Here is a 22069-nt window from a genome sequence, read left to right as displayed (position 1 = left end):
AAGCCTCACTTTCTCCACATACACAGCCCAGTGACGATACATCAGGTTTCAGGAGCTCCGACCCCCCCCCCCCTTTCTGCCTCTGCCTGTGCAGCAGAGTCCTCTTCCCCCTCAGTATATTCCCAGCCATACAAATTCGGAAATCAGTCCCTCCACCCTCCAGCAAAAGGCCTTTGGGAGAACGAGCGGGTGGGTCTGAAAGACAAACTGGAACCTCAGCAACACTTTATCTTTACCCTCTGCACCCTCGCTGCCAACATCAAGTGCAGAGTGTCCCACCTCTTGAAATCCCCCTTAACCTCTTCCACAAATCCTGTTAAGCTCCACCTGTGCATTGCGGCCCATTCATGCGTTACCTGAATCCCCAAATACCTGAACCGCTATCTTGGCACGTTAACTGACAACATCCCCAAATTGGTCCCCCGCCTGGCCACATTCACTGGAAGCACCTTACTCTTCAGCCCAAACCCAGCCCTACTTTCAATTTCAAACAGGTACCTCCACTCTACCTGATCAAAAGCCTTTTCCGCCTCCATGGATATAGTAACCTCAGGTGCTCACAGCCCTGACGGAGTCATAATTACATTCGGCAGCCTCCAAATGTTATTGGAGAGCTCTCCATCCTTCACAAAGTTTTATCCTCAGAGACCACCTCTGGCGGACACCGCTCCAACCTAGACGCCAACACCTTCGCCAGAACTTTCACATGCATGTTCAAAGAAATGTAGGACCCACACTCCAGTGGGTCATTCCTCTTTTTCGGGATCAACGAGATCGACGCCTGAGATAATAATATTGCTGGCAGCTCACCTTTATCCACCGTCTCACTGACCATCCCCAACAAGTTGGGGCCAAATCTGTTGCAGACTGCTTATAAAACTCTGCCGGAAAGCCATCCTGCCCCAGGGCCTTCCCTAACTGCATTTCACTGATACAATCCATCACAATCCACAATCCATTCTCCTCCTCAGCCCCAATAGCTCCTCCAGGGCCAGCCTCTTCCCCGCCTCCAACTCTGGGAACTCCAACCCATCCAGAAACCACCCCATGTCCTCCGCCTCTCCAACCGGCACGGTAGCACAGTGGTTAACACTGTTGCATCACAGCGACAGGGTCCCAGGTTCAATTCCTGGCTTGGGTCACTCTCTGTGCGGAGTCTTCACGTTCTCCCCGTGTCTGCGTGCGTTTCCTCCGGGTGCTCCGGTTTCCTCCCACAGTTCAAAGATGTGCAGGTTAGGTGGATTGGCCATGATAAATTGTCCTTAGTGTCCAAAATGGTTAGGTGGGGTTACCGGGTTACAGGGATAGGATGGAGCTGTGGGCTTGGGCGAGGTGCTCTTTCCAGGGGCCAGTGCTGACTCGATGGGCCGAATGGCCTCCTTCTGCACTGTAAATTCGACGAATATCAACAATAACACCAGTCCAACAAGGCATAAGTAACAGTTTGTACAATTTCCCCCCCGTGTAATCCCTCCCCTCCCCCCCACCCCCCGCAAAGAACAGTTCCTCAAACAAAGTCATGAAGAGCCTCGAATGTACTTTGAAACCCTCTTCTGATCCCCTTAGAGTGAACTTAATCTTCTCCAGCCATAGGCAGTTGTAGAAATCTTCCAGCCAAGCCGCTACCCCGGTGGCCTATCTGACCTCCAATTCAAATGAATTCTTCGTGGGAGATCAGAGAGGGGAAGGTCACAACATTGGCCCCCTTCCCCTCCAGCAGCCCTGGCTCCTCCGAGACCCCGAAGATTGCCAACATAGGGTCCTGGGTATACTCCCCTTTTTTGTTTCCTGGGGCTCACGGCAATGGGGCAAAACAAAACCAGGGTGATCAAACTAGAACCCTTGTCCAACGTAATCCACTCTGCCACCCCCCCCACCCGCCCCCCCCCACCCCCCCGGCCACCAAAGCCTCACTTTCTCCACATACACAGCCCAGTGACAATACATCAGGTTTCAGGAGCTCCGACCCCCCCCCCCCCCCCTTTCTGCCTCTGCCTGTGCAGCAGAGTCCTCTTCCCCCTCAGTATATTCCCAGCCCATACAAATTCGGAAATCAGTCCCTCCACCCTCCAGCAAAAGGCCTTTGGGAGAACGAGCGGGTGGGTCTGAAAGACAAACTGGAACCTCAGCAACACTTTATCTTTACCCTCTGCACCCTCGCTGCCAACATCAAGTGCAGAGTGTCCCACCTCTTGAAATCCCCCTTAACCTCTTCCACAAATCCTGTTAAGCTCCACCTGTGCACTGCGGCCCATTCATGCGTTACCTGAATCCCCAAATACCTGAACCGCTATCTTGGCACGTTAACTGACAACATCCCCAAATTGGTCGCCCGCCTGGCCACATTCACTGGAAGCACCTTACTCTTCAGCCCAAACCCAACCCTACTTTCAATTTCAAACAGGTACCTCCACTCTCCCTGATCAAAAGCCTTTTCCGCCTCCATGGATATAATAACCTCTGGTGCTCACAGCCCTGACGGAGTCATAATTACATTCAGCAGCCTCCAAATGTTATTGGAGAGCTCTCCATCCTTCACAAAGTTTTATCCTCAGAGACCACCTCTGGCGGACACCGCTCCAACCTAGACGCCAACACCTTCGCCAGAACTTTCACATGCATGTTCAAAGAAATGTAGGACCCACACTCCAGTGGGTCATTCCTCTTTTTCGGGATCAACGAGATCGACGCCTGAGATAATAATATTGCTGGCAGCTCACCTTTATCCACCGTCTCACTGACCATCCCCAACAAGTTGGGGCCAAATCTGTTGCAGACTGCTTATAAAACTCTGCCGGAAAGCCATCCTGCCCCAGGGCCTTCCCTAACTGCATTTCACTGATACAATCCATCACAATCCACAATCCATTCTCCTCCTCAGCCCCAATAGCTCCTCCAGGGCCAGCCTCTTCCCCGCCTCCAACTCTGGGAACTCCAACCCATCCAGAAACCACCCCATGTCCTCCGCCTCTCCAACCGGCACGGTAGCACAGTGGTTAACACTGTTGCATCACAGCGACAGGGTCCCAGGTTCAATTCCTGGCTTGGGTCACTCTCTGTGCGGAGTCTTCACGTTCTCCCCGTGTCTGCGTGCGTTTCCTCCGGGTGCTCCGGTTTCCTCCCACAAGTCCCGAAAGACGAGCTGTTAGGTGAACTGGACATTCTGAATTCTCCCTCTGTATGTCCGAACAGGCACCAGAATGTGGCAACTAGGGAATTTTCACAGTAACTTCATTGCAGTGTTAATGTAAGACTACTTATGACAATAATAAAGATTATTATATATTATTATTATATAAACTCTCGTAGATGCCTTGAACACCTCATTTATCTTTTCCGGCTCCGATACCAGCTCCCCTTCTCTGCCCTTACCTGTAAGATATCCCCAGACTCTGCCTAATGCCACAACTGGTCGGCCGCCATACGATCCCACTTCTCTCCGGACTCATACGCACCCCCTCACCCTCTGCAGCTTCCCCACCGCCTTACCTGTTGTCAACCTATTAAACTGACCCTGCAACTTCTTCCTTTCCACCAACAACTCCTTTGCGGGGGCCGCCGAGTATCTTCTCTCTACCTCAACTCTCGCGTCTAACACCCGCCAGTGCTCCTCACTCCTCCTCCTATCCCTATGAACCTTAAACCACCCCGTTGGCCCACAGCCTTCAGCGCCTCCAAGCATGGCCGCCACCACCTCACCTCTGATTAAGCTCCACATGGTTCTTAATCACCACTCTCACCTTCTCACAAAACACCATGGGCTGGATTCTCCGTTTCTCAGACTAAGTGCTGACGCTGTTGTGAAAACTGGGGACTTTCGCGACGGAAAAAACGTTGCGACAGATGCAGCGATTCACCAACTCCAAAGTGGCTAGCACGGTCGTCACGTGAAATGCCACCGAAACTGCGCCGGATTCGCCGGTTCCGTGATTGACGCACAGCTGTACTTAAGCGCATCATCCTCCCCCACACACACCGTCGCAGCCAACATGGCTGGATGGAGAGCAGCGCCGCGGTTCCGGGACGCAGAGCAGGAGACCCTCCTGGATGCCGTGGAGGAGAGGCGGATGGTGCTATACCCAGGCCCGGGAGGAAAATCGTTAGGCACCACCGTTCGCCGTGCCTGGGCGCAGGTGGCAGAGCTGGTCAGTGCAATTGGCGAAGTCGCCCGGACTGCCATCCAGTGTAGAAAGAAGCTGCACAGCCTTCTCAGGGTGGCCAGGGTGAGTAGGCAATGCTGCTGGTCAAGCGTGCCGAAACCGCACAGGAGGCAATGGGACGACAGTGTCGGATATGGGTCAGCGTGTGGAAGGCTTGGGGCATTCTATGCAGTCAGGGGCCTCCAGCACATCGCCACTCTGCTGCGCGGTGTTGTGGAGGAAGCAGCAGACCATTACAATGCCGGTGACCCTCCTTGCCTCGTACTGGAGGTATTCCAGAGCTGTCCAGGCACCTGAAGCGCATCTTCAGGATCCCAAAGGACCTTTCGACAACACCCCTGGTCGCTGTACGGGCATCGCTTTGGCGGGTCTCCGCATCGGCCTGTGGCCTCTGTTTTGGTGTCATCAGCCACGACCGCAATGGGTAACCCCAGCAGCCAGCCCTGCAGCCAGAGGGGGTGCCCTTCAAACATGCCTGGGATCACTGAGTGTGCCAGTATGAACGAGTCATGTACACTGCCCGGGAATCGGGCACAGACGTGCATTATACACATCTGATGATTGCACACCAGCTGTCTGTTTATGGCGTGGTTCCCCTTTCAGTTAGTGTACTGTTATCCGCGGTTGCCGTAGGGCGACATGCATCCCATCGATGACCCCCTGGACCATGGGCATCCTGGCGATGGCAGCGAAGCCCACTGCCCGGGCATCCTGGTGGGCGTGGTCCACAGGGTACTCCGCCTGGGCTTACTGGCCATTGGTGATCTGTGCGCCGATAGCTGTGAAATCCCAGACAGGTCCCCACTCGGCGACAGGAAGGACCCCGTCACGCAAAAATTAAGCGTGAATGTCAGCTTGATGGCCACTGGAAGCGGATGTCCTCCCCAATACCCCTACGGTGCCAGGTGTGCAACCATCTGGCAGATATGTCTGATAGTCTCCCTGCTCATCCGCAGTCTATGTCTGCATGCCCGGTCTGGAAGGTCCTCGAATGACATGCGGCACGGGTACACGTGGGGCCTCGCCCAGCGCCTCCTTGGCACCTTCTCCTCCTCATCCTCCTCCTCCTCAGCCTGTTGGGTGGCCGGCGTTCCAGCCTGAGCTGCTGCCACCTTCCCCTCTGCGGCCTGCTCCTCTGCTGCAGCCTCCGCCTCCTCTCTGAGTGCCCCCCCACCCACCCCGCTCACGCTGCCACAGGGCTTCATGCAGGGCTGTGGCCATCGCCACAGCAGCCAGCATTGCCAAATGCCATTATTGTCTGCAGGGGGTGTAAGGCAAATATGTTTGGATGTTGATTACAGCCGTGCCCAACCAGGTGCCATGGGCTACACACGTTTGGCACCGCGGGCCCCAGCCACACATGTTCCCACCCCACCCCCGCACTCCGGCCCCATCGGTTGACCCCGGCCCTGGCGCCCGTCCCTCCTGCCAGGGGCACTGTTGGCTGGCACTGCCCTCACTGGGGTCTGCCACCGTTGTGGCCCTGGTTGGTCCCCCGGTGGGAGCCTGCCAGTTGGGTGGGGTGGTCGGGGGGGGGGGGGGGGGGGCGCGGGGGGGTGGGGGGGAGCGTGCCCATCCATATGGCCATTGTCACTTCGCGCACCCAGGGGCCGGGGTGGGTGGCCAGCAAGGTGCCCACCGTAATGGCAGTCGGTCCTGTGGGAGGCCTCCCCGGCTGCTCGGACTGTCCCGCCTCCCTCCCCTCCCCTCTCCAGGCCCTGGCAGGGCCCCCCCACCCTCGCCACAGCCAGCACGGCCGGAAGCCCACAGTCACCCCACGCCACTTCCTACCTCCTCTCTCTTGCTCAGCAGTCAGCACGCCAGGTTCACGATTTTTAAAAGCACGTTAGAACCAGGCCTTCCAGAAATCGGCCCATCCAAGGTGCTAAATCGCAGAGGCCCCGGAGAATAGGGTACCAGGCCCCTTAATGAAATGCCTACTGTAATTTCAGGCCATGCGGTGGGCGCCGCATTTACGTCGTGTTTGGGGGGGGCCGGAACATCCCGATTTGGAGTCAAACCGGCATCTACCGCGATTCTGGTGTCAGAAGCTATTCTTCGCTCGACCGCGTTTCCCGATTTTGGAGTCGGCTAATGGAGAATCCAGCTCTCATCTGCCAGAAGTCCCAAGTCCAACCTCCATCCCGGCCTTTGTACCTGTCCCAAACTGAGCCTCACCTCCAAAAAGTGCAGAGATCACAATTCCCGCATATTCCACCCCTATCATTCCCATCAGCACCGCCTGACTAACCACAAAAAAAAATCAATCCGCGAGTAGACCTTATACACATGTGAGAAGTAATGTCCCCTTCCTTAAGCCAGGCAGCTTGACAATGATTGATCAAGACCATCCCCTGAGGAGAAATGAACCAGTGAATAGCTGTCAGTTGTTTTGTTTAGCTGAAACAGGCACAATGTGTCTACATGTTCTATCTGTCTGCAAAGAACAGAGCTCTGTGTATTACTATATGCAACTTCCAGTATACACAAATACACCACACGGCGAGTGCATCTGACAATCTGAAATCGGTTGTCAGTGTAATTCTTAGCACACTGAGGCCTATGTAGCAAATTTGTCCAATTGCAGAATCATATCTAGTTTTGGATAAATGTTTTGAGTTTTGCAAGCACGGGCTGGTTGGATGGAGTCTGTACCTTGGCCATTGTGAAAAGTAAAAGGGACATTCTGCTAGTTAAAATCCGCCATTCTCTCAGACATATGACCGACATACCCACCATCATACTGTCATTGAAATCCATCGACAACATTACTCATTTGTGTGATGGGAAGAACATGTGTTGATGGCAGCATCCTGTAAGTGCCGAATACTACTCATGTTGCTGCTTGTATATGAATTTGATATTTACAATATTATCTTCATAATCCTCAGTGTGCCAAGAATTGCATTGACAACCAATTTAAGATTGTTAGTCAGGCTTAGAGGTGGCACATTTGCATGTCCAGGAGCTAAACATCACAATACACAGGGCCAGTTCTTTGGAAACAGAAAGAACATGGACATGTATTGTGTCTGTTTCAGAAAAACAAAATAAGCAACAGCCATTTAATTGTTGGTTCATTCCTCAGGGCAATGCCCTGACCAATCAGAGTCAAGCTGTCTGCTTTAAATTTAAAACAATACTTGGAAGTTAACTATCAGTCACCATCAACTTCTGCATTCACTATGGCAATGCCTCTATCAATCAGAGTTCACCTGCCAACTAATTAGCCCTCTCTTCATATACAGTATAAATTTGTTTAGATTTGTATTCCTGCAAAATGTCCGGCTGCTTGCAAGACAAAAAATGTTTATTTTTCAGCATTACTCAAGGTCATTACTGCCAAACAACTATCTTTTCCTCCTGTAAGGTGCCCTCTACAACCTCTCACTGCCATCTGTATTCATATCTCCTTATGTGAAGCGCATTGCGATTTCCTAACATGTTAAAGGCGCTATATAAATACAAATTGTTATTGTTGTTGTTGTCAGGACATACCAAGGTTGTATTACTGTATAAAAACAGAACCCGGTTCTCCTTTAAGGTAAGGCTCTCTCGGGTCCGTCAGGTGCTGTGTGGGTGTTTGAATGACCCACACCTTGGAAACCTGGGCCGTGTGTGTCTCTCAGGGTCAGTGGGAAGGTCACTACCTCACAGGCAGACTGCAATTGTAAGTCATCACTGCGGCTCCTGGGACAGGGCTGTGCTTTTTAATATGTCAAATCTTGACTTTCAATATAATATTGGAGACAAGTCATTAATCACAGTGATAAAACTTGTTACTAAATGAAAACACTGGCGAATTTATCATAAACTGAGTTATTGTCACCCAACTTATAACTGTTTTAAAATATAATGTTGGCACTCGAAGCAGGACAGAAATCCGCTAACAATCAGATCAACATAATTGAGATGTTTACAGACTAGTAAAGATAATGTCGTACCTTCTCTTTCGATGAACTCCCTCCTGAAATAAATAAATCACAAACAGTGAGAATGATGGTAATAGATTTCACATGAGATAAACAGGATGGTGAAATGAACCGTCACAGGGACAGAAATTATTTAACATGGAAATATAAAGTGATGCATTCTGAAAGGGAGAATGAAGAAAGGTAATCCTAATTATAATTTAAAAGGAATACAGCAACAGAGAAAATAGGGTGGAAACAAATACACAAATCTTCAAAATAATTGTGAATAAGAGATAAGGAAATTATTTTGCCAATGAATTGTGATTCACTGGAATGAGCTGACTGACATGGTGGAGAAACCAGATTGAATGCTCATTTTCAGAAGGGATTTGGAGATATATTTGTGAAGGGTACAATTGCCCCAATCAGGGTAAAGAGCCGGGATAGTGGGACTAATTGGAGATCTCTTTCACTGATCCGGCACAGACAAGATGGAAAGAATTGTTTCCCCCTGTGCTGTCGAATTGATGATATTATTAAGATGACCTTTGTGTCAGATACTGGAACTCAACATTAATCCCGCTCACAGACACAGTGGGTGCGATTCTCTACTCCCACGCCGGTTGGGAGAATCGCCCGGGCTGCCAAAATTTCCCGGGACGCCGGTCCGACGCCCTCCCGCAATTCTCCCAAGCGGCGGGAATGGCCCGGTCGGGTTTCGTGGGCCGCAGGCCGGAGAATCGCCGGAGACACCCAAGATGGCGATTCTCCGGCACCCCCGCTATTCTCAGGCCTGGATGGGCCGAGCGGCCAGGCCAAAACGGCGGGTTCCCCCCGGCGCCATCCACACCTGGTCGCTGCCATCGTGAGTGGTGCGTGAACGCTGGGGGGGCGGCCTGCAGGGGAGCGAGGGGGGATCCTGCACCGGGGGTACCTCAAATGGGGTCTGGCCCGCGATCGGTGCCCACCGATCGCCGGGCCGTCCTCTCTGAAGGAGGACCTCCTTCCTTCCGCAGCCCCGCAAGATCCGTCAGACATCTTCTTGCGGGGCGGACTTAGAGAGGACGGCAACCACGCATGCGCGGGTTGGCACCGGCGAATCCGCGCATGCGTGGATGATGCCCGTTATGCGGCGTCGGCCGCGTCATCTATGCGGTGCCGCTTTTACGCGGGCGACAAGGCCTGGCGCGTGTAGATGATGCGGCCCCAATCCTAGCCCATTGTCAGGGCCTGATTCAGTCGGGACCGGGGCCGTTTCGCTCCATCGTGAACATCGACAGCGTTCACGACGGCGCGGCCACTTTGACGCGTGAGTGGAGAATCGCGCCCAGTGACTCTCACACCCACCGTATTAGGCACACCCATACAACATGGGAATGGAACTGGATGACAATGTCAATTCCAGGAGAAAATGACACTCATGGAGCAGGGAAATAATTCAAACAAGTGTCCAGATCGGGACAACTCATTCCCGGGAGGTTCCGGCATTCCTGAGATTCTGCAGACAGTATGGGAGCGGTTAGTTCAGTGACAACAGCTTAAACCCCCAGAAACGGTCACAAACTCAATTTAATTCTGTTTCTATTTATTCAATAAATTCTATATTAATTTCACAATTATCATCCTTATTTTGTGGCTGTGAAGTTTCACTGAACTGACCCGCAATCTATCCCCTCACCTTCAGAAATTTCAGCTCGTCTTTTTCCTCCATCTGTTTTTGCAACTTGGAGAGTTTCTCCTCAATAGAATTTAAATTCTCCCGAATCCCTCGAAGGTTTTTCTCCATTGGTTCCAGAATCCTCTCCTCTTCTTCCCTGAGATCTCTGAGTAAACGCTGCTTTTTCTCAGTGAGAATCTGGTGCATTTTACTGAACTCGGATGTGATGTGGGTCTGCAGATTGCTCGACTGTTCCTACCAAATGAAATGTGAAACATAATTAATGTCCCGCGATAAAGGGAACAAAACTAACCGAGATCCCAGAAAATCGGCACAGGGAGACCTTACCCTAACTTCAGAAATCTTCCTTTTCTGTTTCTGTTCCGTTTCTAGAACCACCGATTTCTTCACAGTGAGAGAATCTAAGGAAGATTTCAGCTGAACCTGGGAATGGGAGAGAAAATCACAGAATAAAAATGTTAGAGTAGGAAAATGGGAGAAAACTAACAATTTATTAAAAATGTTGTCTTTTACCTTGAGGTTTTCAGCAGCTTTTTTAATCGGCAAAAAGTTGTGAGATTTGTGTTCCTTTGAATTTTCACAAATCAGACAGATCAATTTCTTGTCAGTTTCACAAAACAGCTTCAGTTCTTTCTGATGTTCCTCACAGTGAAGTTTACTTTCCTTCTCTTTCGGATTCAGATTTAAATTTCGAGCTTTTTCGGCCAGATTCCCCAAGGCCCAATTTATCCTGAGGTTTCTTTCCGGAAACTCCTCTCCACATTCCGGGCAGGTGTTTATCTCCTTCTTTTCCCAACGCTGGGTGATACAGGAGCGGCAGAAGTTGTGTCCACAATCCAGTGTTGCCGGCTCGATGAAGAAATCAAGACAAATTGGACAAATTGCCTCTTCGCTCAAACTCTGAAGCTGCTGTCTGGAAGCCATGTTCACACTCAGCACTTCCTGATTCAAACTGGCTGTTATTTGGATATTACAGAATTCCTGAATGCCTTCAGTTCTGCGTGTCTCGATGAGGTTTGCTACAATATTCCGATAATCATTATTAAAAGCAATTTACTGTCCTGTTGACTTTTTCACGGGCAAATAAAAACTTTCACATTTTGAGGGACAAACACGTCTAACATGGAGAGAGATTGAACCTTGGCCGCGAGGTTAAGGTCCATGGGTGTTGGCAGTGTTGGAGGGAGGAGGTGGAGATGGGTGGGGACTGATATTGCATTGCCCTCTGCTCCAGACTGAACTCGCTGCCGAAGACAAACCCTGTGATAAACACAGGCGGAGATCTTTTTAAAAATAAATATTTTATTCCAAATAATGCAGAAAATTCAGCAAACATATAAAACACAGTAAGAAGTTTTAACACACCAGGTTCAAGTCCAACAGGTTTGTTTCGATGTCACTAGTTGGACCAAACCTGTTGGACTTTAACCTGGTGTTGTAAAAACATCTTACTGTGCTCAACCCAGTCCAACGCCGGCATCTCCACATCATATAAAACACAGTTTGTGATTTTTTTTTGGGTTTTATGAAATAACTAATTATAACCCTAAACAAAAACTCCAGCCCCCCCCACCCATTAATTGCTGGTGAAAAACAAATCTTTAAAGAATGGCCTCCGCCTTGAGTGAAAACCTTCCTCTGACCCCCTGAGGGAATACTTGAGCTTTCTAGTGGCAGGAACACTGCCACGCCCCCAACCACACTGAAACCCTGGGTGCTCCCGCCGACTCCAACCAAGTAGCATTTGTCACCGGGCAACCAGAGAGGTGAAGGCCCAGACATCGCCCTCTTCCCCTCTGACAAAACCTGTCACCCCAAAAATCGTCACTAATGGGCACTGCCCCAGCCCACCCCCCCTCCCCCCACAATCATTGACATGGTCTCAAAAACTGAAGCCGAGAACTTGACCAATATCAGGCAGGACCCGAACATATGCTCATGATTCGCAGGCCCCCTTCAGCACCTCTCGCACCTATTTTCCACATCAGAGATGATCTCATTCATCTGCGCTCTAGTCATGTGAGCCCTATGGGCAACTTTAAATTGAATCAGGCTCAGCCTGGCACAAGGGAAAGTCTCGTTTACCCGATACATAATCTCACTCCATCTGCCCCCTCCCCCCCCCTTCCAGCACCAAGCCCAGTCCTTCCTCCCACGTCCCCTTTTTTTCTGCTAATGGAGGCTTCCCCATCTCCAGCAACCACCCATATATATGCGAGATCCTCCCTCCCCGGAGCTCATTGAACGATATCATCCATCCATCAATGTGTGACTCGGCAATGAGGGAACAAAGGGAATCCTTTGTGAGCAAAGACCCGCACCTGCCTACACCTGAACCTGCTCCCCCTCGGGAGTTTGTATTTTTCCTTCAACTCCTCCAGTCCCATGAACTTACCCTCCACAAACAAATCCCTAATCCTCTCGCACCCTCCCTCAACCAAATCCTGTACTTTGCATCTATCTCTGACGGTGCAAGTCTCTCATTTTTGCAAATTGCCCCCCAATCTGAAATGCCGCCTAAACGGATTCCACATTTTAAGGGATGCCACCACTACCTGGCCGCGAAAACGGGTGGGGGGCAGTGACCAATACCTTTAAACATGACCCAACACAGGAAGCCTCCTCCATTTGTCCCTATCCCAACCCGCGCCGCACTTTCTCTATATTCGACACCCGGTAGTAATTCATTAAATTTGGTAACACCAGCCACCCGAACGCCGTCCCCTCTGGAGAACGGCTCCCGAAATCCTGGGTATCTTACCTGCCCACACAAAGGCTGAAATGATCTTATCCACCCTGACAAAAAAAGCTTTGGGGAAGAAGATCGGGAGAGACTGGAACATGAATAGGAGCATTGGCAGAATGATCATCTGTACTCTACCCACCAAGGAGAGCGGGAGAGCAGCCCACCTCTTCAAGTCCCCTTTGACCCCTCTCCACCACACTGGACAAGTTCAGTTTGTGCGTCAAGGCCCAATCATGAGCCACCTGAATACCGAGAATCTGAATTTTATCTGGGCAGCTTGAACGGCAGGTTTCCAAGTCCACGCTTCCACAGGGAGATTACCGGAAGTATCTCGCACGTTACATTTGTAGCCTGAGAAGGATCCAAACTTCCTTAACAGCCCCATAATCTTCCCCATACATAATAAAGGGTCCAAGATGTACAGCAACAGGTCGCCTGCACAAAGGGACATCCTATGCTCCTTCCCCCCACTTTCAATACATCTCCACTCATTCGATGACCTAAGTACGCTGGCCAGGGGCTCAATAGCAAGCACAAACAACAATGGGGACAACAGACCTCCTTGGCTCATGCCCCTGTACAGCGGAAATATCCTGAGCTCACTGCATTAATCCTAACATTCACCATGGGGGCAGTATATAACAATCTCACCCAGGATATAAGCATTGCCCCAAAACCAAATTGTTCAAGGTCCTCGAAATGTTAACTCCATTCCACCCAATTGAAAGCCTCCTCTGTGTCCATAGAGATGATTACTTCAAGCACCTTCCCCCTCAGTGAGGTCATGGCCACTTTCAACAGTCGCCTAATATTAGTCGACAACTGTTGCCCCTTAACAAAGCTAGTCTGGTCCTTGGAGACCGCCTCCAGAACACAACCCACCAGACATTGGCTTCACCAAGACCTCTGCTAGCACCTTCATAGAAACGTTTTTTTAAAAATTAGAGTGCCCAATTATTTGTTTCCAATTAAGGGGCAATTTAGTGCGGCCAATCCACCTAACCTGCCTATCTTTTGGGTTGTGGGGGGTGAGACTCATGGAGACAAGGGGAGAATATGCAAACTCCACACAGGCAGTGACCCAGGGCCGGGATCGAACCCAGGTCTTCAGTGCCATCGGGCCTTCCTTGAAACATACATAGAAAATAGAAGCAGGAGGAGGCCATTCGGCCCTTCGAGCCTGCTCCGCCATTTATTATGATCATGGCTGATCATCAAGTTCAATACCCTGATCCCACCTTCACCCATATCCCTTGATCCCTTTAGCTCCAAGAGCTATATCCAATTACTTCCTGAAATTACACATCATTTTGGACTGAACTGCTTTTTGTGGTAGGGAATTCCACAAATTCACCAGTCTCTGGGTGAAGAAATCTCTCCTTACCTCAGTCCTAAAAGGCTTGCCCCTTATCCTCAATTTTTGACCCCTAATTCTGAATTATCCCACCATCGGGAACATTCTTTCTGAACCTATCCCTGCTAATCCTACGCCAATTGTAGGAACCTTTAATTGAAAGAATGTTAACTCCTGGCTGGCTCGCCAATGTTGAGAATCTTTAATTGATGGGATCTTAACTTGCCGAACTACGCCAAGTTGGGGGAAGCTTAGTTGATGAATCAAAGTCCTGGCGCAATACGACAAGTTGTAAGATTTGTAATATTTCTGGACTATGCCAAGTTGTTCGATTCCTTGTATTATTCGACTGTGTAAAGTTGAAGGAATTTATATTATTTCTGCTATTCGGTTACCAGTAGCACTTTGCGAATACTGGGACTCAGCAGAAACTTCAGTTAAAACTTCTCAGGTGTCAAAAAGAATTGTTTTATTTGTAATCGCTTGATTACAATTTGAAAGTAATTTAAAAGGCAATTCGTAGACAATTCGAAGCTTTCAGAGAATTACAGGCATTATCTTTCTTTGCTTAGGCAGACAGCTCGAAAGTAACTTGAAGGTCAAAGTCTGGCAATGAAACATGAAGAGAGAGAGAGAGCTAAACTTCAGCTAAACTCAAACTCAAAGTCAAAAGTGGACTAACATCACTGACACAGACTAACAAACTGACAAACTGACAGAACCCCCAAAAGACATCTCATCAACTAACAGAAAGACTCTGAAGGACAAAACTGACTAAACTAACAGAAAGACAACATTAAAATGGCGGGCGGAAACTTTTCAGTTATACACTTTCATATCTGTCTTAAGTCATCTAATCACACCCCAATATAATCCTAATTGGTTTGGGTTAGACTCAAACACATTTGATTTGATGGCAAGCCGTCCATCTTCAATGTGTAACATCAGCTTTTTAATTGTTTCATGTCTACATGTTATGGAATGTGATATTCTGCTAATCTTTACCAGCAATAGACTGGTTTTAAACTAGCGGCGGGGGGGGGGGGGGGGGGGAGGTGAGAGGGTCTATATCTCTTTACCTCACACGAAAATATCGAAAGGTCATTGACAAAATGCAGAAACAGGGGTGAGTTCCTACAGACCTCTGCCACCACCCCACCCCCCCCCCTCCACCCTCACCACTCCCCCCCTCATCCATCTCAACCACTCCCTGCGGAGTAAGAAGTGGCGGGAGGCTCAGACTGTTGATAAAACCGAGACAGCCAATGGAGTGATCCTGAGCCGACATTCACAGCAAAGCAATGAGTCCAGCAGCAACGTGTTAACCCCAGAGTTAACCACCTCCTGTGGCTGCCGTGGTGAAAATCTCAATGAAGAGTAACAGGCATTTAGATGATGAAGCAGAAAAGGACCTCGGAGCAAACCGCAGCCACTGGGAAGGTTGGGAGACTGGGCCAAACCCTCCTCCCTATAATAGTTGTGAACAGTCAGGAGCTCCCGGAAAATTGATCCCGATGGCACCTTATCACCAGGTGTCACGCCAGGCAGAGGCAAAGACGGGAGGGCAAGAACAGATCCTGTTGTTCTCCCTTTCACCACTACGGGGCGCCAGAATAGCTCGCCGCGTCACCCTCTCTGAATAAAAGGGATAACAATCTCGAGTTCTGGTACAAACTGGAGGAGCTCAGAGAAGCCACTTCTTAACACCACGGGATGTGTATTCATCAGTAAAGGGCAACTGATCGGGCTGCTTGGGAGAAACTGGATGGAAAAATTAAGAGAGGGATTCGCTTGACAGAGGATTCGGGTGACGGGGTCAGGGTTAAGGAGCTCAAGGAGGCTGTCACTGGGCATTGGTCCTGGGGATTAAACAAAAGAAAGGCGAGTTACCCTCGGAGTTTGCAGAATGAAAATGGGGGGGGCGGGGGGGGGGTTGATTTCCCGGAGTCATGGGGGACATGGAACCAGACCGGGATGATCAAATCTCCCTCAGTATGATTAAGGAGGGGCTCAGTGATGACCACCACAAGATTTTAAACACTGACTTGGTCACTTTTGAAACCGATAATGGATGCCTGATGTGGACAGAGAATTTAGAGCGGGAACAAGGGAACAATAACAGCAGCGAGAGAGGATCCCCTGTCGAAATAGCTGCAGTGGCGCCCCTGGCGGATGCCACTTGCCACCGCTGTGGTAGAAGGGACACCGAGTCAGGGGGTGGCCATAAAAGAACTGAAGGTAATAAAGTGAAGCGGCAGAAAGTTTGTGGGAATTGGGATAAACAGGGTGAGGACAAGGCTGAATGTTGGGGGAAAAGAGGAGGAATGCAAGGGGCAGATCCCAAACAGCAGGAAGGTCAGAGAGGATATTTAAAGGTTCAACCCAGAAAGATACCTGGCCCTTTACATCAGGCTGAGCGACAATATCCCATTGCTGCAGAATCCCTCAGGGCTGTCGGGATATAATAGCGGATTTAGAGGAACAGGGAATAGTTTAGAAACAGCCTCCTGCACCAACTCACCTATTTGGCCAGGGGGGAAATGCTGATGGGTCGGACAGACTGACCATTGACTAAACCATTTTGAATGTAGTCACCCCCCGCATTCATCCAATTGGAACAAGCCCATCTTCCAGATTGAATTCCCTTCATCCACGACACAGGATTTTCACCGGGTTGGATATTTCCAACGGATTCTGGGCAATACCTCCTGACGTGGATTCCCAATCTAAATTCACCTTTACAACAGGGGAAAGACAATTTACCTGGACCCGAGTCCCACAGGAGTTTAAGACCAGTCCGGGGAGATTCCACCCAAATATGGCCAAAGCCATTGAGGAAATAGATTTTACAGGGACAGGGGGAGTTTTACTGCAAGACGTGGATGACCTCCTTTCGACCTCCGATGGCCATAGGAGCCACACCCTGGAGTTAATACAATTACTGCGAGTCAGCGAGGAAGCAGGACTAAAAATTAACCCTACAAAGGCTCAAGTGGGACAAGCAACAGTCACCTACCCGGGTGAGCTAATTTCTCAGGGATCCAATACATTGCCCCCTGAACGGAAACAGGCCATTCGGCCCTTCCAATTCCCCGGACTGTCCGAGGGCTCCGGCAGATACTGGGACTGTTTAACTATTGCCCGAACTTTATAGACAACTGTGCAGGAATAGTCAGCCCCATTCCCAATCTGGGAAAAGGGGGCCGAGCTTCAAGTGAGGAATGACAAAGGGCAGAATAGACAGAGGAGTGTGAGGGGACATTTACCCCATTAAACAGCGAATGGCAACAGCTCCAGCGTTAGTGCTGCCAGATTTGAGTGGCCCATTCCATTGATACTGTCCCAACAACAGCAATGACTTCACTGCTGTAGTGAGGCAGCAACACGGACACTGGGAGCGAGCTGCAGCTTATTACTCTAAACCGCGATCAGCAGTCGCTGTGGGGCTGAGCAGATCCATTCCAGCAATGGACTGTGCAGCCTGCCCAGTGAAAGGGAGGGAACCGCTCACGGTGCTGGGGGGAATAGTCTGACACACGGAACATGGCAACGTGCAAATGGTGAATCTGGGGAGGCTGAAGCCCGGGTCTGATGTTAGAAGAGCTCAATGGGCGAGTCTGCTACTGCCCCCCAATGGCCGGATGACCACAGTCAGGGATGATGGGAATAACCCCCAGGATATCTGAATGTTGAAGGCGAGGATCATGTTTGCGATATAGAGACAGGGGATGAGGAAGTGGACAGAGTGAGGCAGGAACCCCTGGAAGGGGCGGAGATAACGTTATTTGTGGATGGATCCTGGAAAATAACAGCCGTGGACCCGGGAACAGGATGGGAAGTGGCCCAAGGCGGGTTCCTGAAGGCAAGCGGCCGGGTAGCGGCCAGTAAATCAGCCCAAGGAGCAGAGTTAGCGGCCCTGATAGAAGCATTGAGACTATCCAGGGGCAGGCGAGTCAATATCTCCACCGAGAGCCGCTGTGCCTTTGGTGCAGGACATGACTGTGCGGGAGCCCGGAGTGGGCGAGGGGACGTCAGCTCTGGTGGGCAGCCGCTCCCACAGGAAACACTGATCGAGAACTTACCCAAACATTCAAGAGAGAGGAGGCGGCAGTTATTAAAATCAAAGGCCACAGGAGAATGCAAAGCCCTGAACAGACAGGAGATGATCAGACAGACAGAGCAGCCACAGAGACAGCGGCACAGGAAGAAGCGGAGGGAGAGGACAGTGTAGCTGTCTCCAGCCTGACAGAAGTGAATATACTGAATGGACACAATAGTTCAAAGGCAGAGTGGGGGGAATGGGGAGCAATCCCAGATAGTGATGGGGTCTGGAGGAAAGAAGGAAAGGTAGTTGCCCCGAAAAGTATCAGAAACTGTTACTGGGAGTTTCCCACGGGACACAACCTACCGGCAGGAATAACATGTTGGGCCTGATGGGCCGGTGCTGGTGGTGGGAGGGGTTAGGAAGGGACACAGCCCAGTTATTACCTGGAAAAGCGACGAGAATGAAACGTCACCACCAACCCCGTCCTAGGGACCCTGGGAATAAACACAAAACGATCTCAGCGGCCCATTCCCTCCATCAGAGGGAAAGAGGGATTGTTTAGTAATAATAGATCAGTTCGCCAGATGGATGGAAGCATTCCCCACCCGGGGCTGCTCTGCCTTGACTGCGGCTAAAATACTCGCGGGAGAAAGAATCCCAAAATGGGGAGTTCCAACTGAAATGGAGCCAGACCCGAGCACTCATTTCCCCGGGAATATTGTCAGGGAAGTGAGCAAGCAGATGGGGATTGAGCAGAAATTCCACAAATCCCATCACCCACAAAGCTGTGGAATGGTTGCGAGAATGAATCTTAAAACATCGATAGCAAAGGCAATTCAGGAAACCGGGGAAGGCTGGACAACAGTCTTTGACAAGGTGCCGCATTGGAGATTGTTAAATAAGTTAAGAGCCCATGGTGTTAAGGGTAAGATTTTGACATGGATAGAGGATTGGCTGACTGGCAGAAGGCAAAGAGTGGGGATAAAGGGTTCTTTTCAGGATGGCTAGTGGTGTGCCTCAGGGGTCTGTGCTGGGGCCACAACTTTTCACAACATACATAAATTATCTGGAAGAAGGAACTGAAGGCACTGTTGCTAAGTTTGTAGATGGTACAAAGATCTGTAGAGGGACAGGTAGTATTGAGAAAGCAAGGGGGCTGCAGAAGGATTTGGACAAGCTAGGAGAGTGGCAATGAAGTGGTAAATGAAATACAATGTGGAAAAGTGTGAGGTTATGCACTTTGGAAGGAGGAATTAAGCATAGACTATTTTCTAAATGGGGAAATGCTTAGGAAATCAGAAGCACAAAGGGACTTGGGAGTTTTTGTTTATGATTCTCTTAAGGTTAATGTGCAGGGTCAGTCGGCAATTAAGAAGGCAAATGCAATGTTAGCATTCATGTCAAGAGAGCTAGAATACAAGACTAGGGATATACTTCTGAGGCTCTGGTCAAACTACATTTGGAGTATTGTGAGCAGTTTTGGGCCCCATATCTAAGGAAGGATGTGCTGGCCTTGGAAAGGATCCAGAGGAGGTTCACAAGAATGATCCCTAGAATGAAGAACTTGTCTGAGGAATGGTTGAGGACTCTGGGTCTGTACTCGTTGGAGTTTAGAAGAATGAGGGGGGGAATCTTATTGAAACTTACAGGATACTGCAAGGCCTGGATAGAGTGAACATGGAAAGGATGTTTCCACTTGTAGGAACAACTAGAACCAGAGGACACAACCTCAGACTAAAGGGACAATCCTTTAAAACAGAGATGAGGAGGAATTTCTTCAGCCAGAGGGTGGTGAATCTGTGGAACTCTTTGCCGCAATTCACTGAGTGTCTTTAAGACAGAGATAGATAGGTTCTTGATTAATAAGGGGATCAGGGGTTATGGGGAGAAGGCAGGAGAATGGGGATGTGAAAGTATCAGCCATGATTGAATGGCGGAGCAGACTTGATGGGCCGAGTGGCAGAATGCTGCTCAGAATCGGAACATTATATCATGAGTGCTTGTCACACCTTAGAGCCCTACACAACAGCAAAGTAACCGTTGACATCTTGCCAATAAAGGAGGCGTTTAAGGCGGTGCACAGATCCTTCTTTTTACTGAGGAAGCTGAATTCTTCAATTCAGACTGTGTCTGACAAGTATAACAGATATTACAAGGACACAATGTATCATTGAGAGGCCAGTTTCCGGCAGAGAAACTGCCTGTTACAATTCAAGCTCTATTCTGCAATGTGTAAGAAAGTACCATTGTGATGGCCCAGTATGTCTGCTGATAGCAATAGGGAGAAAACACGAATGATGGCTGCACCCCAGTTAATGGACTCCCGATATTTACTCATTTCGAGACAACATACGTGCCTTTGTAATGATTGGATAGTTTAATTAAGCATGGGCACCTTTAATATGATTGGTTAAATATTTTTATATACTACGCATGATGTAACCTTAATCGATAGTCATAATTGGACATAGATAACTTGTAACAAATGATTGGTATATGTTAATTTCTTGTAATAGCAAGTCTAACTGTCTGTATTATCCTTAAATCAGGGTCTTTATGTCCAAATGGGAATGTCAAAACTCATTATAGCTTGAAAAATAAAGACTAGTTCTTTAACTTCAAAGTCTTTGCCTGGTCTCGCAACAGAGTGAGTGTGAAGTATACTGCAGTCCAATAGCTGGTCAATTATTTCCTTTTGCACAGCCTTCAGACTGAACCTTGAGTTTGACAACTTCAGGCTATGTCTCTCTCCTCCACCTTTACCCCATTTTTATTTCTTTCGATTTATTCTCATTTCTTCTATTGATCTGTTTTTCACTTACCATTGTCTCCCCCCCCCCCCCCCCGACGTCCCCCCCCCCCACTTGGGTCATCTGTTCCCTGTTCCTGGTTGCCCTTTGATACACTGCTCACCTTTTTTCTGCCAGTAACACATTCTAATCTCTTTATGTGCCAATGTCAGCACCTTTCTTAGCCTTGATCACCCCCATTTACATTCTCTTTGCCTTTCTGTTCACAGTATCATTTCAATTTCCACCTATCTCTGTCCCTCTATCCAGCCCCACTGCTCCACACCCTCCACAACAGTATAAATCTGACCCTATTTCCAGTTCTCCAGCTTTGACAAAGACTCATCCAGACTCGAAACGTTAGCCCTCTTCTCTCTCCACAGATGTTGTCAGACTTGCTGAGATTGCCCAGTATTTTCTGTTTTTGTGCCTTTACCGGCCGTCTGTTGGGCCTTAAAATAGCCGCCTGACAACTAAACTTGGTGATAATTTGGAGATGTTTCCTGTGTGTGTTGGGCAGGAATGATGTGAACAGAGGAATAAGATGAAGAGCACAATGTAATGTTGCAGTGTTATAGTCAATCAGTGTGTGTAATGTTTGAATGGAGCTGCTGAATCAGTGCGACTCAGGATGACAGAATGTGGTGAGAAACCTGAATCAGCTGAATTTGGGATTTTGTTTATTGACACGTGTACCGCAGTACAGTGAAGAGTTTCCTTCTGGTGGCAGCTCAAACAGATCATTTAGTACATGAAAAGAAAATACATAATAGGGCAACACAAGGTGCACAATGTAAATAGGGCACCGGCATCGGATGAAGCATGCAGGAGTTAGTATTAATCAGGTCAGCCCATAAGAGGATCGTTTAGGAGTCTGGTGACAGTGGGGAAGAAGCTGTTTTTGAGTCTGTTCGTGCGTGTTCTCAGACTTTCCTATCTCCTGCCGATGGAAGAAGTTGTAAGAGTGAGTAAGCCGGGTCGGGGGTGGTCTTTGATTATGCTGCCCACTTTCCCCAGGCAGCGGGAGGTGTAGATAGAGTCAATGGACGGGAGGCAGGTTTGTGTGATGGACTAGGCTATGTTCACGACTCTCTGAAGTTTCTTGCGGTCCTGGCCCGCGCATTTGCCATACCAGGCTGTGATGCAGCCAGATAGGATGCTTTCTGTGGTGCGTCTGTAAAAGTTGGTAGAGTCAGTGTGGACATGCCGAATTTTCTTAGTTTCCTGAGGAAGTACAGGTGCTGTTGTGCTTTTCTGGTGGTAGGAGTCTGATGTAGGAGTCCTTGTTGTCAAGATGCTCCAGGAATGAGTTCAGGGACAGGGAAATGGCTTCTGCTGTGGACCGGTTGCGACGGTATGTGAATTGCAGTGGATCAAGTCGTT

General features: G+C 49.3%; 1 protein-coding gene across 1 annotated transcript in view; it reads right to left on the bottom strand.

Moving 5' to 3' along the window:
- LOC140390430 (zinc-binding protein A33-like) overlaps positions 1 to 11002 on the bottom strand; it is a 40553-nt gene extending 29551 nt beyond the window's left edge. Inside the window, exons 1-4 of the mRNA XM_072475572.1 lie at positions 10266 to 11002; positions 10080 to 10175; positions 9753 to 9986; positions 8105 to 8127 (exon numbers count right to left, since the gene is read on the bottom strand). Coding sequence (XP_072331673.1) covers positions 8105 to 8127; positions 9753 to 9986; positions 10080 to 10175; positions 10266 to 10676 — 764 coding nt within the window. The 5' untranslated portion in view covers positions 10677 to 11002. The remainder of the gene's footprint in view (positions 1 to 8104; positions 8128 to 9752; positions 9987 to 10079; positions 10176 to 10265) is intronic.
- Between the last annotated feature and the right edge of the window lie 11067 nt (positions 11003 to 22069).

Source organism: Scyliorhinus torazame, chromosome 14 (genome assembly GCF_047496885.1).
Source record: "Scyliorhinus torazame isolate Kashiwa2021f chromosome 14, sScyTor2.1, whole genome shotgun sequence".
Lineage (NCBI taxonomy): Eukaryota > Metazoa > Chordata > Chondrichthyes > Carcharhiniformes > Scyliorhinidae > Scyliorhinus > Scyliorhinus torazame.
This window is presented reverse-complemented; position numbering and strand designations above follow the sequence as displayed.